Genomic DNA, 17,843 nt, shown 5'->3' with positions numbered 1-17,843 from the left:
GTTTTAGGCAAAAGAGGAGGTGGATGCCAGAAGGAAAGCATTTTGTCTTCCCCAGTATGCCGGTAGAAAAGGACTCAAGTGTGGTTGTCTGCTGGAGGGTCAAGGGGCTCAGGAATGAGAGGGGATAAAAGTGGTTGGGTATCCGGAGGGAGGGTTGCGTGAGAGCCAGGGGGCGGGGGCGGGGGCGGGGATTCGGCGCGTGTATGTAAAGGTGCAACCCGTGTGCGAGGGTCTGGGTGCGCGCGCGGTGTCTGGCCGGGTGCGCGCGCGCGCCGCTGCCCGCTTGCTTGCCTGCTAAAGGCTGTTCGGTGGGTTTGACCGGCGAGCCTGCACCAAGAAGCTAGATCCCAAATAACGGAGAGACCATCGTGGAAACTGAAGAGTGAGTCGGGCCACTGTGGGACCTCTACAGGACTTGGGACTCCAGAGGTGGGTGAATTTCAAGCCCAGGCTGCGCGAGCTGCAAGGAAAGGCGCGTTGCCTCTTCCAGGCTGGGCTTGGCACAGTGCTTGTGCGCGCGCTTGGAGGGAAGCAGGTAGCTTATTATTTTTAGTTGGAGTCGTGTTGTTTTGGGGCCCTTGAGTAGACGAAGTGGACGTGTTGGCTAACCCCCCACCCCAACACACACGCACACACACACACACACACACACACACACACACCTCCCACTTGCCTGCCCACTGCGTGATCTCTTGTCCTCGAGGACCAAAAGAATCTGGGTGTCCTTAATATCTCTGTCCCTGGAGCAGCCCGGGCATCAAGGAAAGTGTCCTGGTCTGTGTCACCCAGAGCTGTTGGGGCTGCTGTGCTGAGCTCCGCTTTGTGTTCTGTGCCCTACTCTCAGGCACTGTGCGTGGACTTGAATGTGGGTTTCAGGCGGTGGCCAGCCGACTGCTCAGAGACTGCTGGCACTCAGCAAGACATGCAATATGGGTGAAAAAGCCCGTGGGTAACTCTGAGAGCCCAACAAAGCCTGGCGAACGGGCGACACTTTGCAAGGTTCCTAAATGTTGAGCTGATATCTGCCTGGGTGACCAGGATCCTATAGCTAGCTTGGTTAGGTGGGGGTGGGGGGCTATGCCCGGGCCACAGCTCCAGGCAACAGAACTATGGAGTCACTCTGACTGTAGCGAATGGGTCTTTGATGCCTGGGTGCTGAACCCCTCGAGGGCTGAACTAGTCATATCTTCCTCTTGCTCACCCCATTGCACGTTCTGATCTAGAGAGGCCAAAGAAAACTCCAGCAGCTACCCCTTGTGGGACGGGAGCGCGCGGAGAAATGTGTGCGCAGCGGGACTGAAAGCCCCCGCGACATCGTGAACAGTACCCCGCCCCCGCCCCCGCCAGCCTGCGAGGCTGCTGCTTGGGCCGGGTATCCAGGAGGGGGCTGCGCGAAGGCTCTGGGCACCGGCATGCGGCAAAACATTGCGGTAAGCGCCAGCGGCCCCTCCAACCGCGTCGACTCCAGCTCGAGATAGCGCTCAGGGGGGCAACAGCGGCCGATCTCTCCACTGTTCTCCCCCACCCCACCCCCACCTCGGCCCTCCGGGAGTGGGCAGCTAAGGTTTCCCACGTCTTCTGTTGTGGTGCCTTGTCGACTTGCGGACCCCTTTGACAGTGCTTTGCACTCTGCAGGCTCGCTTTCTCCGCTTGGGCATGGGGCGCTAGGAGCGGCACTCTGGCGGATGCTGGGTCTCTGGTAGGGCAAGGTTTGTGCAGTCCTGGGCAGCCTTGGGAGCTGAACGTCTTGCTAGGCACCACCAAGACATGGAAACAAGGAGAGGCGAATTCGACCCTCTTGGTAGTCTGAGAGGTGGCTTGGGGTTCCCAACCCGTACTTTATAAGGTTTTCTTCGGTTTGCATTTTTGCTGTTGTCACGATTTTGGGAATATAATGGTGGTATCTCTTTTCCTTGCAGTTACTTTTTTTTTTTTCTAACCTCATTTTTCACAGTTCTCCAGCTCTCAATCTCTATTGCCATTTCGGTGCCTGTTTGTCTCTCCTTGGTGGGTTGACTCTACCTCTGCCTTGCTTGTTCTCTCCAGCTGCTGTTGGCTTCCTCTGTTTCTCTGAAACTGCATTTGGGAACTTCCTAGCTAGTCCTTGCGCCTCCCCCAACCCGTTTTCTGCTTAAAGTAGAATACTAAGAGGGCAGCTCTTCATGTATTTTCACATCTGTTGTGCTTCTACTTCTTCTTTTGTGCTGAATGAGGGCTATTTGAATTTTGTCCTGTTCTGTCTTGCTTTTTGTGTTTTGTTTGGTTTTAGTTTGGTTGCATTTTTATTTCTTTGTTTTTGGGTGGGGGTGGTTAGGAACAAGAAATGACTCAACTGAACCAAAATAGCTGTTGAATGCTACATCAACATAAGGCAAAAAAAAAAAAAAAATACCAAGGAAAATTTTGATTTTACAATTGAAGTTGAAGTTGTTTTGGGTGATGTCATGTTTAAAAAATATGACTTTTTTTTGTTGTTGTTGCAACGACAATAATGCTATACCAGTGAATAGAGGAAATGCCCACATATATGACTACCAAATTGCATCCCAGTGATGCTGACTATGATCTGAACCAAGATGCTTAAAATGCAGTCCTTCCCGGGTCTTGGCTAATGGATTTTCTACCTTGAGACACATTTGGTTTTACCACTAGCCGATGCCTCGTGAGAAAAAAACATGGGGGGGAGGGGGTTCTGTGTGACACATTTTTCTTCCTTGCACTGTTTTCTCATTGTTTTTCTAAGTATTTTATTTATTTAATTAATCTCCAGTGGTGACCGTATGAAAATTGCATCCAGCTTCCTCCCATTCACTACTGGAAAGATTCACAAGCCTAAAATTGCATTCACAAGCCTAAAATGGATACTGTTTGTATCCCATTAATTCCTTTCCATGAGGCAAAACAGTCTCTCTCTCTCTCTCTCTCTCTCTCTCTCTCTCTCTCTCTCTCTCTCTCTCTCTCTCTCTCGTGTGTGTGTGTGTGTGTGTGTGCGCGCGCGCACGCGCTCACACGTCAAACTCGCAGGTTTTTTTAGCGGTTGGCTTCAAAGGGTTAATTTTTTGAGCCATTAAACTCTTCCAAGAAGTAATTCTTCATTTGTTTACAGGCAAGGGCATGGAGTTATCTTTAAGGGAGGGTGTTTGGGAACTAAAGGCTTTATGTACAAATGAATATATCTGCTTATGCAGATAAAGCTGCTCCAGGACTGTAGCACGTGGACTCCTTTTCCTCATCAGTGACAGGCTGTGGCCAAAGTGAAGGTGATATGCATTTAAACCAAGGGGTCAGTAGGGACTGGGTTCAAAGTGACAAATGAAGAGCAGGAGAGGGCCAGACAGGCAATAAAGCCATTTCTTGTGGGTGGAAATACTGCCTGGAAATCAGCTGAGCACTGCAAGAATAAGCAGGTCCCTTTTCTGCTTCCAGGGATCCAAAGACAAAAGCTTTTTAACCCCATTTTGGAAATGACTGACAGCAAAGAAGGTGTTGTTTATTAATCTGACAGTTTTCTAGAGCCCCATAGGATCACCTGTGCTTTTGAAAACAGATTACAGGAACAAACTGATTCATGGCAACGAGCATACCTAAGTGCCAAAGCTGAAGTGAATTTCTTTTTAGGGTACATTCCTTGTAGGTCTTTTTTACTGTCTTCTTTAAAGAAACCCAGTCCTCCCACTACTGTTCTCGGCTGAAATCTGAGTTCAATTACAGTCTCTACCCAGCCTCTGCATCTAGCAGAAGCCTAGAGAATAGATATCCACCAATAGTGGTATATTTGTAGTGTAGAGGACATGAAATAAATGATGTGATAGGTATGTGCATTAAAGTTCAAATAGCAAGCTTAAGGGCAAAGATTGGTGGTTTATGTTAGATTTGAAATCTCCTTACCCTACTGTTTGTCATTAAGTTTATACATGTAAAATTTATACATATTATATATATAAAATATGACATTTTTGTGGTTATTAATGTTCAGTGGAGTGCAAATCTGGCTGCCTTAAAAAGTACACTGCTGGAGATTGTACCCATGGATTCACAATGAGATGATTTATGCACAAATATTTTTTTTCAAAGAATGAACATTGAAAAACTGTTTTCTTTTTATTTTTTAGATTATTTATCTTTATTCAGAAGCATAGAGTTGTTTGCTGATTGCAAGAAGATGTTTCTTTGGCTCTTTCTGATTGTGTCTGCCCTGATTTCTTCAACAAATGCAGATTCTGACATATCAGTGGAAATTTGCAATGTGTGTTCCTGCGTGTCAGTAGAGAATGTGCTCTATGTCAACTGTGAAAAGGTTTCAGTCTACAGGCCAAACCAATTGAAACCACCTTGGTCTAATTTTTATCACCTCAATTTCCAAAACAATTTTTTAAATATCCTCTATCCAAATACATTCGTGAATTTTTCACATGCAGTATCTCTGCACCTGGGAAATAATAAACTGCAGAACATTGAGGGAGGAGCCTTTCTTGGGCTCAGTGCATTAAAGCAGTTGCACTTGAACAACAATGAATTAAAGATTCTCCGAGCTGACACTTTCCTTGGCATAGAGAACTTGGAGTATCTCCAGGCTGACTACAATTTAATCAAGTATATTGAACGAGGAGCCTTCAATAAGCTCCACAAACTGAAAGTTCTCATTCTTAATGACAATCTGATTTCATTCCTTCCTGATAATATTTTTCGATTCGCATCTTTAACCCATCTTGATATACGAGGAAACAGAATCCAGAAACTCCCCTATATTGGAGTTCTGGAACACATTGGCCGGGTTGTTGAATTGCAGCTGGAAGATAATCCTTGGAACTGTAGCTGTGATTTGTTGCCTCTAAAGGCTTGGTTGGAGAATATGCCATATAACATTTACATAGGAGAAGCTATCTGCGAAACTCCCAGTGACTTATATGGAAGGCTTTTAAAGGAAACCAACAAGCAAGAACTGTGTCCCATGGGCACAGGGAGTGATTTTGATGTTCGCATTCTGCCTCCATCTCAACTGGAAAATGGCTATACCACTCCCAATGGTCACACTACTCAAACAACCTTACACAGATTAGTGACCAAACCACCAAAAACAACAAATCCTTCCAAAATATCTGGAATAGTGGCAGGCAAAGCCCTCTCCAACCGAAATCTCAGTCAAATTGTATCCTACCAAACAAGAGTGCCTCCTCTTACACCGTGCCCGGCACCTTGCTTTTGCAAAACACACCCTTCTGATTTGGGACTGAGTGTGAACTGCCAAGAGAAAAATATACAGTCCATGTCTGAACTAATACCGAAGCCTTTAAATGCCAAGAAATTGCATGTCAATGGCAATAACATCAAAGATGTGGACATTTCAGACTTTACTGAGTTTGAAGGACTGGATTTGCTGCATTTAGGCAGCAATCAGATAACGGTGATCAAAGGAGAAGTATTCCACAATCTTACCAATCTACGCAGGCTTTATCTCAATGGCAATCAGATTGAAAGGCTGTACCCTGAAATATTTTCAGGCCTTCATAACCTGCAGTATCTGTATTTGGAATACAATTTGATTAAGGAAATCTTAGCAGGCACCTTTGACTCCATGCCCAATTTGCAGCTACTGTACTTGAACAACAATCTCTTAAAGAGCCTGCCAGTTTACGTTTTCTCTGGAGCACCCCTTGCTAGACTGAACCTGAGGAATAACAAATTCATGTATCTACCTGTCAGCGGAGTGCTCGATCAGTTGCAGTCTCTTACACAAATTGATTTGGAGGGCAACCCTTGGGATTGCACTTGTGACTTGGTAGCGTTAAAGCTGTGGCTGGAGAAGTTAAATGATGGGATTGTTGTGAAAGAACTGAAATGTGAAACTCCTGTTCAGTTTGCTAACATTGAACTGAAGTCCCTCAAAAATGAAATCTTATGTCCTAAACTTTTAAACAAGCCATCTGTACCATTCACAAGCCCTGCTCCTTCAATTACATTCACCACTCAATTGGGTCCCATTCGAAGTCCTCCTGGGGGCCCAGTGCCTCTGTCTATTTTAATCTTAAGTATCTTGGTGGTCCTCATTTTAACTGTCTTTGTTGCATTTTGCCTTCTTGTTTTTGTGCTGAGACGCAACAAGAAACCCACAGTGAAGCATGAAGGACTGGGGAATCCTGAGTGTGGATCCATGCAGTTGCAACTAAGGAAGCATGACCACAAAACCAATAAAAAAGATGGACTGAGCACAGAAGCATTCATTCCACAAACCATAGAGCAGATGAGCAAGAGTCACAGCTGTGGCCTGAAAGAGTCTGAAAGTGGGTTCATGTTTTCAGAGCCTCCAGGACAGAAGGTCACGTTGAGAAATGCTGCTGAAAAAGACAAAGACTTACTGCATGTAGATACCAGGAAGAGACTCAGCACAATTGATGAGCTGGATGAACTGTTCCCTAGCAGAGATTCCAATGTGTTTCTTCAGAATTTTCTTGAAAGCAAAAAGGAGTATAACAGCATTGGTGTCAGTGGCTTTGAAATCCGCTATCCAGAAAAACAACAAGATAAAAAAAACAAGAAGTCGCTGATAGGTGGTAACCATAGTAAAATTGTTGTGGAACAAAGGAAGAGTGAATATTTTGAACTGAAGGCAAAACTTCAGAGTTCTCCTGACTACCTACAGGTCCTTGAGGAGCAAACAGCTTTGAACAAGATATAGGTGATGTAATCCAACTTCATACAGAGGACATTATTTAATGATGAAAGTGCCTTTTGTTGACTTGTAACTTCCAAATACTATATTATCATTAGGCATAGAGACAGGTGTTTCCAAGGGTATCTCATTAACTATAGTTGTAAAGATGTGTCAAGTAGAAAAGAATTTCCTTAATAGATTTTACTACATAAAACCTATACTGTGGAGTCCTGTGGGGATACTGAAAACTCTATTGCCAAAGGGATGCTTTATAAACAAAATACACTGAATTTAACCTCAAGAGGCAAATGAGTTTTGTACTCTGATACAAAACCCTCGTCTGATTGTGAATTTGTAAAGCAAATTCAAGAAAACTGGTACCAGTGTTTGTACCTCAGCTGGGTCCTTCATCTTGCACGTAGATTAAGTTGGTGAAACTGGAATAACCCTTTTGATTTGTGGCATTGTAACAACTCTGTGTAAAGATTACCTGAAAAGTGTAAAAAAACAAAATAAGCATGCAAAGAGAGAATATTTGATAGTATTTGTACATTGGTAAAATTTATGGCCTGCATCTTGAAACTGCTGGATTTGTAATGTTAATTTGTGCAAATACTTGTTTAAAATATACCATGCATTACATATCTATAAAATAAATTTGAACACTTTAAGTATTACCTGTCTATACATAAAAGCCTAAAGGAGAAAAAAAATCAATGTGAGTTACTTAGCATTTGTGGTGATCTAGAGAAAAATATGTTTATCAGAATTAAACATGGCTCAAATTAAACTAGAGTTTCTTCTCAGTTGTGTCAAATACCCACAATCCTTAAAGGTTGTCCCAAATTAGCAAAGTGCTTACCGTGTGAGCGCACCCAAAGCTATTTTTGTAATGTAATTCATATTTATGAAGTACTTTGTATACTAAATAGGAAAACATGTACTCCTTAATATGTATTTAATATGCCTGACTTATTTTCCTGATCACAGCAAATTTATCAGTAAGTATAAATTTAGATAAGAAACAAATACTAAAGTGAAACTGAAGCTAATGTGTACAGAAATATTTTGGACTCTGTGATCAGGTATAATTTAAAAGCAGAAAAAAATACAAAAATAAGCCCCACAAAATTAAAAAAAAATCTGTGCTATTCTTGTGAATTTAGCATATTATCTTCAGACTTGTTATCAACTGTGCATTTTAAAATAGATTCCTTAGTTTTATAATATTGTGTCTGGGGCAGTTGTTATTTGCCATCAATTGTCTTGCTTTTCAGGATTCTATGAGCTTAATTCAAATAGTTTTAATTACAATATTTAACAAATTAATGACTAAGGTTAATAGTATTGTGTATGCATCAATGTCCTGTTCTTTATCATTCTGACCACTATCAGATAATCTAGTAGAACTGTAAACATCATGGTAATCTTGGCTATCAAAGCCACAGTGTTAAATACTTTTACTGGTCTCACGTGAATTCATGATCTACAACTACAACTGATATGCCCCTGTGTTTGCATATGCTGTTAAGTTCTAGATCAAAATTGGTCAAATTAATGAAGTATTTGATAATGGGTTGAGATATGAGGATATTTAAGATCTCTGATTAGCAAATCAATATTCAAAAACTCATTGCCTTTTTGGCCACCTGTGTGTGTGTGTGTGTGTGTGTGTGTGTGTGTGTGTGTGTGTGTGTGGTCATGAATTACTGTATTATTCATTAAAGTAGCCAATAAGGCAAACAGGCATTCTTCATGAATTTCAAGTGGCAGATACTTTGGTGCAGCTTCCAAAAGGATATTACAGTTAAAGTTGTAACAGTAATCCCTTTATTAAATACTAATTTCAATATTTTATGTGTTTGTTCCAATTTTTTAAGGAAAATTTGACATTAGTACAGGAGAGTATGTGTGTGTGTGTGTGTGTGTGTGTGTGTGTGCATGCATGTGTGTTTGGGTATATAATCATATATATAGAGATAGATTTGGAGATTTTTTAAATAGCAAATAAAATCTCCCTATGTATGTGCTGGTGCTCTTAAAACTTCAATGTGTAATTTTCTGTTTCATGATAATGTCTGTGGAAACCTTATATGAATATAAATATATCCAAACAAATAATTGCTTTCTGATCTTAAAAGAAAAGAAGTGTGTTCAAATGCTAATTTTCATCTGCAGTTTCATAAGGACATTTTAATATGCTATTACCATGCATGCATGCATCCACGGATTAAAGGGCTCCTAATGCACACTGACAGGATAAACATGCAAAGCCTTCCAACAAAGTGGTTTTGTTTATCCCATCATTAAAGTGTGGATTCAGAAATCTTAAATGAAAACTTATAGGAGGAACCAGAAAGCTCCATGCATACACTGGGGCTAATAGGTCCTTGGGGTGATGTCTTTTTATTCAGTGTGGTAATGTTTGGAAGATGATTTGAGGTTTCTGAAAAATTGTCAGCGGCAAGAGTACCTGCCACCATCTCAAAGCTTGCTGTAGTATATTGGCTACTCACACTTTACTGCTGAAAGCTATAAATGCTCAAACACTTCTAAGAAAAAAAAAGTAATTTAACTGTATGTGCTTATTTGGTGGTTCTATTTGTAAATGAAAGTAACAAATTCTTGGTTAAGGCTAATATACGTTCCTTAACTAAAGTCATTGTGCCTACATTATACAGTGTATGCTAATTTGCACCTGTCTTTCATTAGTTCTTCTTGTATCTTTTATGATACTGTAGTTAGGTGTATACTCTGAGTTGAGTACAAGAGCAGTTTAAATACTGTATCTGCATTTTGTTGGCTTCAGCTATAACCTTGACATTAGTTTAACCCCTTGAGATATGATACGTACATGGTAAAACATTTTTTAATAGACTTTGATTGAAATATTAAAAAGCCAAGAAGTGATTATCTCTAACGTTGTATGACACATGATGGCCTTCTTGGCATTATATTCTTGTGTATGGACTGTGTTAGAACAGTTGCAGAGAAAACTAGATCTTATGAAATCAGTGAAGGGGTGAGATAATATATTGTGTCAGTGTAATATAAATCAAGTTTTAAATTATTTTTTTATGAAATCAATAACAATGATTCAATTCTTTAAAAGTAAATCTTTGTGTACTTTTATGAGAAAGCAGCTATTAAAGTCAGTGATTCAAATATATAAGGCAATTTATATCTTATACTTAGTTTTTCATTCTAAATAACAGTATGAACAAATATATTAATTAAAAAGTTATTAAGATCATTACCATTTGTTGCTTTTCAAAAATATTTAGTTTTGTACACCATAAAGATGCATAAATCTTAAAGGGCATGGCCTCATGAATGATGTCACAGGCATTTCAGAAATATCAAAGTCAATCTATAAATGTATGGTGATAATATTAATCTATAATATCATTTGCATGACTTACATGGATAATACATGAAATGAGCACAGTGAGATTTTCTTTATCTTTATTTTTTTTTTCTTTTTCAGTTTTGTTGTCATTTTTGCATCCAAAGAGTTATGGAGAAAATATATCAAGAATGTATTTATAGTTACTATTTTGAAATAAAGTAGAGAATATGTATTATATTGTTTTTAACCCTGGTTTGATTATTTCTATTTTAGATTAATTAATAAAAAATAAATAATGCTATAAAATCTAATGTAAATCACAGCATAAAACAATTCTAGTGAATTTTGTTTACTTTGAATTACAAGTTATTAGATTTTATTAAATGACATTTTTCTGGAACCATTAATAAAATTGTTTGGTACAATGTTATTTCTGAAGCCACTATTTGTTAAATATATTTATCTTTTAATTGTTTCTCCAAAAAAAGTAAAAGAGTAACCAAACTGATTATATCACTCAAATTTGAGGGTAATATACATAGCTTTATAATACTGTTTACACTAAACTTAATTGTTAAGCCTCTGTCAAAAGATGTTTTCCTTACAAACACAGTTGCAATCCATATTCCTTTGTACTGGCATTCTCTTAGAGAACAGTTGTCAGACAATATCAAAATCAACATACTTTTATCTTTTTGCATTCTCACCATTTAGTATCCAACATAACTTCAAATAGGCCAATATTAGTATTCAATCTGATCTATTAACTCAGATACATTTACAGAAGCTTCAGAAACTACATTCCACTGCAAACTTAATTAATTTCAAGTTGTTTACACTTAATATGGTAAATGGCTATTTTTAAGTTAGCTTATTTTAAAGTAATCAAAAATATCAGTCAACCACTTGATGCATTTTCTGTGGTTGAAAAAAAGAACCAATTGCACTTAGTTATATTGAGAGCAGGAAAAAATTCAAAATCTGTATTTCTCATAAGGTGATTTGAAATCATATATCCACGAGCTAATTGAAGCAAAGAGGGTTCACAGAATTATAAATTAAGTTTTCTGTGGCTTTACAACTATACATAAACTGTGCTGAAAGTTGGCACAATATAGATATCAAGCACAAGGCAGTTGTTCACAGCCACTCCATGATGTAGACAAGTTTATCAAATCAAGGGCCATACTCATGTGCAATGTTCATTTAATTGGTTACTAATTAGATTAACTGAACTAAACTATTGGTGGTGTCCCTTACTAGGAATAGTTACAAGTATAGGTCTCAATTATTGTTTCTCAATTTCAGATTTCTAGGGGATTTGTCTTTTGTTAAATTAAAACCAATTGGAAGGCCAAATGAACCTAAATAACTTATTTTTATTATAAAACTTCCTGTAGTATACATTGAATTTAATTTATTGTATAGTTTTCTTTATTATGTTTATTTTTCAGTGACTTATAGTATAGCATTGGAAAAGGAAAAAAAAATAAAGTGATTCTACTGTATCCTATAAGAAATACTAATTTTTTTCTAAAAGTTTGTAATTGTTTTTTAATTTGTTGTTCTTATATCTACACAGGGGAAATGCATTGAAGCTCTGAGGCACTTGCATACTTTGGGTCCAGGAAATATGACACTGGGAATATAAAAGATTTGAACTCCACAGTGCTTGGTAATTACAAGTTAGAATGACAGTAGAAACCAGAACCAAGAGCTAGCAAGTCAATATTCCACTATAGTTTACTTTTGTAAACATTGCCTTCTTATAAACAAAAGTTGCTTTAAAAAGTCATGAATGAAATTCTTAGGGAGAATATGTAATGAATAAATATCTACCTTTACTTTTAAATAAAGACAGGGCACTGTTTTACAGTACCTGGACAATATATTTCTCTCAGTTGGCAACTCAGAAATAGTAGATCATGTCAGATGCTGTTGGTAAACTTCTAAGAAAGCCATGTTGTGCAGTGGATATTAATTATGGAAATCATTAGCAATCATATTGAGAATTGTTCTCCCTATTAAGTAATTGCAATGTATATTTCCATCATTGTTTTATGTAAACTGAATAATTGTGCTAAAATTCTGGAGTTGGTATGGAGTAACTTTAATGCTGTTTTCACGAATAAAAGACTTTTCTTATAGGTCATATGTGTAGCCATCAGTGTTTTTATTAGTCTGATATCAGCAATACTCAAGTACAAAGAGAAATTAGAATAATTTGCTCTTTATTTGATAGTGTTTTCTTATTAGTTTACATAAGTAGGAAAGCTATATCTGTACATATACACATGCACACAGAAAGTAATACAAACAGACATTGAATGATACACAAATTGTATATCTATTCATTAAATATTGAAATGTTCCTGCTTCGATTAAAGTTTGTAAATGACAGTTATTTCATCCCCAATGATAACTTCATCCCAAGTGAGAAACTTGATTTCATGCTAAATTTGAAAATAAACTCTGTGTAGTATGTAGTAGTAATTGGACTGAGCTGATGCCCTATAACATTCTTTGATTTCAGTCATGTAACTGTCCAGTGATGTGATTTTTTTATTTTCTATGTTTGTTGAATTTCTCATTTGGCACATCATTTGTGTGCTTACTAAATGAATATAATATGCTATTCACAGAAAACCAATAATGGTGCAAACCAAGCCTGCTATAACCTTGCATAAATATGCTTAGACAAGCATGTAGTGGGTATGAATATGGAACCATCTAAATAAAAATAAGGACTCCCATGGTGAGAGCTGTGATTAGCAATTACTAGAACATGAAAAACTACTTTAAAAGAAGGACCATTTAGTTGAAACTGGTGACTAGAGAGCTCAAAACCTAATTGCTGAAAATTCTTCAAGTGTTTGTGTGTGTGTGTGTGTGTGTGTGTGTGTATTAAACTCAATTTCCATACTTTAATTGTGATTTATGTCTTTTAAAATTATATGAAATCCATGCAGTGCCCATACAGCTATCATAAATTTTTTTTTCAGATAAACTGATCAAATGAAACATATTCCTTGTACAATAAATTTTTTAAAATAAATTTTATTTAAGACAATATTTCTTTGTTGACTTGTGTTACATATTATTGTTGGAACCTTCTCGTTTGATATTATTGGTTAAATAAAGACAAATAATATTTTTGTTTAATAGAAGTAGTATAAAAACATACATATACCTAAAACATTTTTGGGCAAAATAGATTATTATAAACATTTACATTCCAATGTTGTAGTAATGTTGCTAGGTTTTCTGGTTTGTTTTCAGAAATTGTGCTTCAGTAAAATATAACAAATGCCTATTTCATAAACCATTTCCTGCATGAAGCCCCAGGAAATCATGTATCTGCCATGGATCCCTTTGCTCCATAGCAGGATATGCCAGCTTTGCCAAGTCCTCCCTGCTGGAGATTATTCTCTTCTGCTGTTATGAGCAGCCAGCATTATCTATGGCAAGACTAGCTTCAGAAGATTGTTTTTTTTTTTTTTTTTTCTAGTGGCAGTACACATGCAACTACAGGGTTTGTGGGGCCAAGCATGTATTTACCAACATAATATTATGATGCTCAAGAGCACTTCGGTTTGGTGAATTGTCCACACTGAATCTTTGCTTTTGTTCATCATTTATCCTCTAGCCCACAGAAGCTGCTTGTGTTATTCAAAGTGGAAACTACTTTCTGTTTTGTAAAGCTACACTTATTTATAGAGAAAATCCTCACACTTTGCATTGCCAGTTTCCTCTTGTAAGTTTTGGAAATATAAAAAATATTACTGCAATACATCTTGATATAAAAATAATTTTAAGAAAACAGAGTTATCAGCACAAAAGTCAACTTCTGCAAGATGTTTCTTGTGTTCCATATTTGCCTGCAATGTGGTTTCATGTTGTAAGTCAGAATCTAAACAATTAACGTTTTACTATGGAACCTCCTATCTAACTACAGAAGTGCATTATTGCTGACATGTTGTTAAGGTTGCCACAGACATGGCTATTATTTTCTCCTTATACTGAGTACTTCAGAAAATATTCATTTCTCTCAGATTTTGTACAGCTGCTGAAATGCTGCTGCAACAATTCTCATCATGAAAATTCACTAAGACTATTTTCAGTATGTAACTAAGCAGTTACACAGAAATGTGTACTGTGAACTGGATAAAACCATCATGATTAAGAACTAAACTAAAGGATACTTAAGAAAGAAAGGCTTTAAAAAAATCAAATGGAAGCATTTAATTAAAATTGCATCCATGTCCACCAATCCCCCTTTGAACTTGCCAAGTTTGTTTTGTATTTTTTTCCATAGACTTCATTGTGTGTATCCTAAAGAAAGGCTTACCCTATAGGCAGCATTTTCACTCTCCGTTTACTATTCCAGATGCCTACACCATTCCACAAAGCCAACTGGGTGAGAAACTTGATTATTTAATCCAAAATGCATATATGATTTCAAATGGTTCTTTGAAGAGAAATAAGTCTAAAAATCCTAGCCTTTCACATGAGTACACTGAATGATCTTTTGATCAGCACAATCTTTATCAGAATAAGGGTAGACCAAGCAAATAATTTTGGTGACTAGACATAGTCTCTGCTTAAGGACTATCAAAGGAAGATAGAGTAATATATATGTAAATGTGTTTGTGTGAGTGTGTGTGTGTGTGTGTGTGTGTGTGTGTGTGTGACTTATCCAAGGTCACATAATCTATCATTGCCACCCTCTTCCACAATCTCTTGATACAAAGGGTAACACTTTTATTTCACAGTTTTGTTTTATTTGGAAGTTCCAGAAAAGCGAGGAGAATATATGGCTGAGGCTATACAAGACAATTCAGTAAACCACACCTGCAATTTTCATAAAGGTTCCAGGGCATCCTGCAACTAGAAAGAACCAGCATGGACCTGAACTTCTTTATGCTCTGTATCCAAGGTAAGAGTTGTCCAGAAAAGAAAAAATGCAACATTCAAATAAAAACGTACACTAGATCTTGGAGGACATATCTTTAAGGACTTTCCATGGTGTGCACTGATACACTTCAAGTCAAAATTACCAAGCAAAATTTATCCTGAACATTCAAAAACTTGATCTATTTCAGTTTATTAGTAAACACTATCTTCTATGCACAGTGATTTCAACTAAATAACCACCAAATGCTATGTATATTTTAAGCATCATGTTTGTTAAATGAAGAATGCAATAACCTCTCTAATTGTCAATGCTTTCATTTTGAGTGGCAGCATTTTATAAAGGAAAAACAGCTTCCTCTGTCCACTGCACTGAAGTGGCATTATAGTACCAATAGCCTAGAAAGTGCTTGTATTTTTCTCTATCCAAAATTTTAATTTTATCTGTACTTTGAGTTGATAAATAAAGCACAAAAATTTGGTAGCATTGTTTCTTCTTTAGTAATTGCAATTGGGCCAAGATTTTTTTAATTGACCCTTAATTAGATGTAATTGTAATTTATTCCAGTGAATTATAGTTATTGTAGTTCAGCCTGTAAATCAACCCAAAATACTAAGAACATGTGAAAATTATCTTAACTATAAAAAAGCTATACTCATTAATATTCATTGCAATTTCATTCTACTAAGACAGAAAGTTACCTTTAAAAGAAGAGGAAAAAATAACTGCTTTCTTATCTCAAGGGTTTTGACTCTTAATCTTATTAATTTTTTAAGATTTTGAGAGCATACTATGATGGCTGAAAATGCAATTATAGTTTCATTTTAGTTCAGTACTATAAATGAGAAGGTCCCTGGGCCTTTTAATTACAAAACCTATTCCTTCAGGTACTGGTAACTCATTCAAAGTTAACAGCTTTATACTTTGTACTCCTGTTTCATGTCTAAATAGTCACAATCTTAAATAAATAAATAACCTCTGCTTAATTAATTTTGCATTTAACTTAAGAAAAATAAACAAATAAAATACTTCTCTTGACTCAGTACTACCATGTTTAAATGTTGATGTAGGCAGGATGTATTGACCTTTTACCTTTGTTCCCCCCACAAGGCATATGACCTTCATTCTACTGCCACTTCATCCTGCACTGGGAATCCCACAAGTCTTACTCAAACTCCTTCATGTACTCCCACTCATTAAACCTTTTTCTGTTTAAAATTGTTTTTTTTTTATTGTTGTTGTTAGTATGATTTCCTAATTCACAGTCAGACACCAGATTTACAATCATTTTAAAGAGATAATATCAAGGTAGAAAAGGAGAGGACATTAATCAAACAGATGATAACATTTTGAAGATATGACAAAGTAGGCCTTTCTTAGTATCCTTTAACATTATCACATGTCAAACTGGTATAGCTCAGATAAGTACTGGAATTGACTTGAGCCTATTCTCAAGGACTCCCATGTAAGATTCTGTTAAGGACTTTAATTTAATTCAATATTAGACTGGAGCTAAGGAGAAGGGTCAGATAGTTAGAAATGACATTCGAATTAAAATATTAAGAAGTTCTTATTAGTCATTGAAGATAATGGCTGGAGGGAGTATACGAGGCTAATGGAACTCTATGAGATATGGCATCATGTAGTGAGGGAAGTAGAAGCTGCATCACTATTCGTAGACATTTCTGCATAGCACCAGAGAGCAAATATTGGACATTTTTACCACCCATGTGATCTATGTTACAGGTAACTGACTATGCTCTTATAGGACAAGAAAAAAATGGCATAAAATAAGTAATCCCATTGATGTTGCTGTGTTTCTGATAAAATACTTTCTGATGAGAATAAAATGGTGAACAAATTTGGCATTTAGGCCAAGGTCTGAATACCAAGCTAGTGAGAAGCCTAGTATGAGTGGAACATTGCTGGACATGAGGAAGTCAATGAAAATTTTCTAAAGTAATGGCATCATAAATCTTGTTGAAGACAAACTATTACACGGTATAACCCTAACCCATTGTAACTATTACATGAGGTACTCAGAGCTCCCTCCCAGAATCTTCTTGCATAATGCTTAGTATATGTGTATGTATTTGTATACAAATGTGGATATATGCATCTAGATAATCAAAGGGAAAAACCAAGAGGCTAAAGAGCCCAGAAAGAAAGGAAAATCTGGGATTTAAAATGATACAATTGCCATCTGTGTCTTGTTCTGTTGAAAGACAGCTGAGCTATATAGCCACGCTTTTCTCGTATCAGACCTGCTAGAATCCTATACAAAACAGATACAAAACAGCTGTGGAACTTTATGTCCTACAGAAAGAGATGGCATTTCAAACAAAATTGCATAGATCAGGGATGGACTGAGAAATCATAGACAAGAACCAGTTTCCAAATACTGGGCAAAGCCAAAGCAAAAAATGAGTACAGAGAAGATATTGGAATTCTTCCAGGAATCATGCAATCAGCAAATCCAGCAACAGCAGAGTTATGCCAGGAAGAAAAAGTTACAGGGAACACCCAGATTCAGTACCTCAAAGCAGCAGAGGTGAGCATCAGGCAAAGCTCACCAAAATCCAGTACCTTTTAAAAGGTTCTATACCTTGTCCTGCACCGCCATGGGCAAGTAACAAACAGGAGTTATTGAGCTTCAGTTTTTGCTGAAAGGATTGTATTGTAACACATTTTGTCAGGAAAAATACACACCCATTCTTTTCTTCCAACAACTCTTTTACAGAATATGTTATTTAAATTCAAGATAATGCATAATTACTGCCTACCTACTGTGTGTTTTCTCTGGACTGAATCTGAAGTACACAGAAGCATTAGCACAAATAAGCAAGTAGGCAGGGCTCATAATCCAGAAGAAGAGGCAAATATTAATGACTGAATAGCTCAAACAATGTATTCTCAATACTGGATAATAA

General features: G+C 37.2%; 1 protein-coding gene and 1 pseudogene across 2 annotated transcripts; both read left to right on the top strand.

The window, feature by feature from the left end:
- The first annotated feature begins 223 nt into the window (after window positions 1-223).
- Window positions 224-8,105, top strand: Slitrk4 (SLIT and NTRK like family member 4). Of its 2 annotated transcripts, none has more exons than XM_051178546.1 (2): window positions 224-429; window positions 4,113-8,105. In XM_051178546.1, exon 2 carries the CDS (start codon window positions 4,163-4,165, stop codon window positions 6,674-6,676), a length of 2,514 nt encoding a protein of 837 aa, XP_051034503.1. In that variant the 5' UTR covers window positions 224-429; window positions 4,113-4,162; the 3' UTR covers window positions 6,677-8,105. The 2 variants fall into 2 exon arrangements, with proteins under 2 accessions (XP_051034503.1, XP_051034504.1); XM_051178547.1 differs by lacking the exon at window positions 224-429 and adding an exon at window positions 1,264-1,430.
- Window positions 8,106-14,903: 6,798 nt separating this feature from the next.
- LOC127217561 (RNA-binding motif protein, X chromosome-like) overlaps window positions 14,904-17,843 on the top strand; it is a 28,051-nt pseudogene continuing 25,111 nt past the window's right edge.

Source organism: Phodopus roborovskii, unplaced genomic scaffold (genome assembly GCF_943737965.1).
Source record: "Phodopus roborovskii unplaced genomic scaffold, PHOROB, whole genome shotgun sequence".
NCBI classification, from domain to species: domain Eukaryota; kingdom Metazoa; phylum Chordata; class Mammalia; order Rodentia; family Cricetidae; genus Phodopus; species Phodopus roborovskii.
The sequence above is the reverse complement of the archived record's forward strand: the minus strand, read 5'-3'. Positions and strand labels throughout refer to the sequence as shown.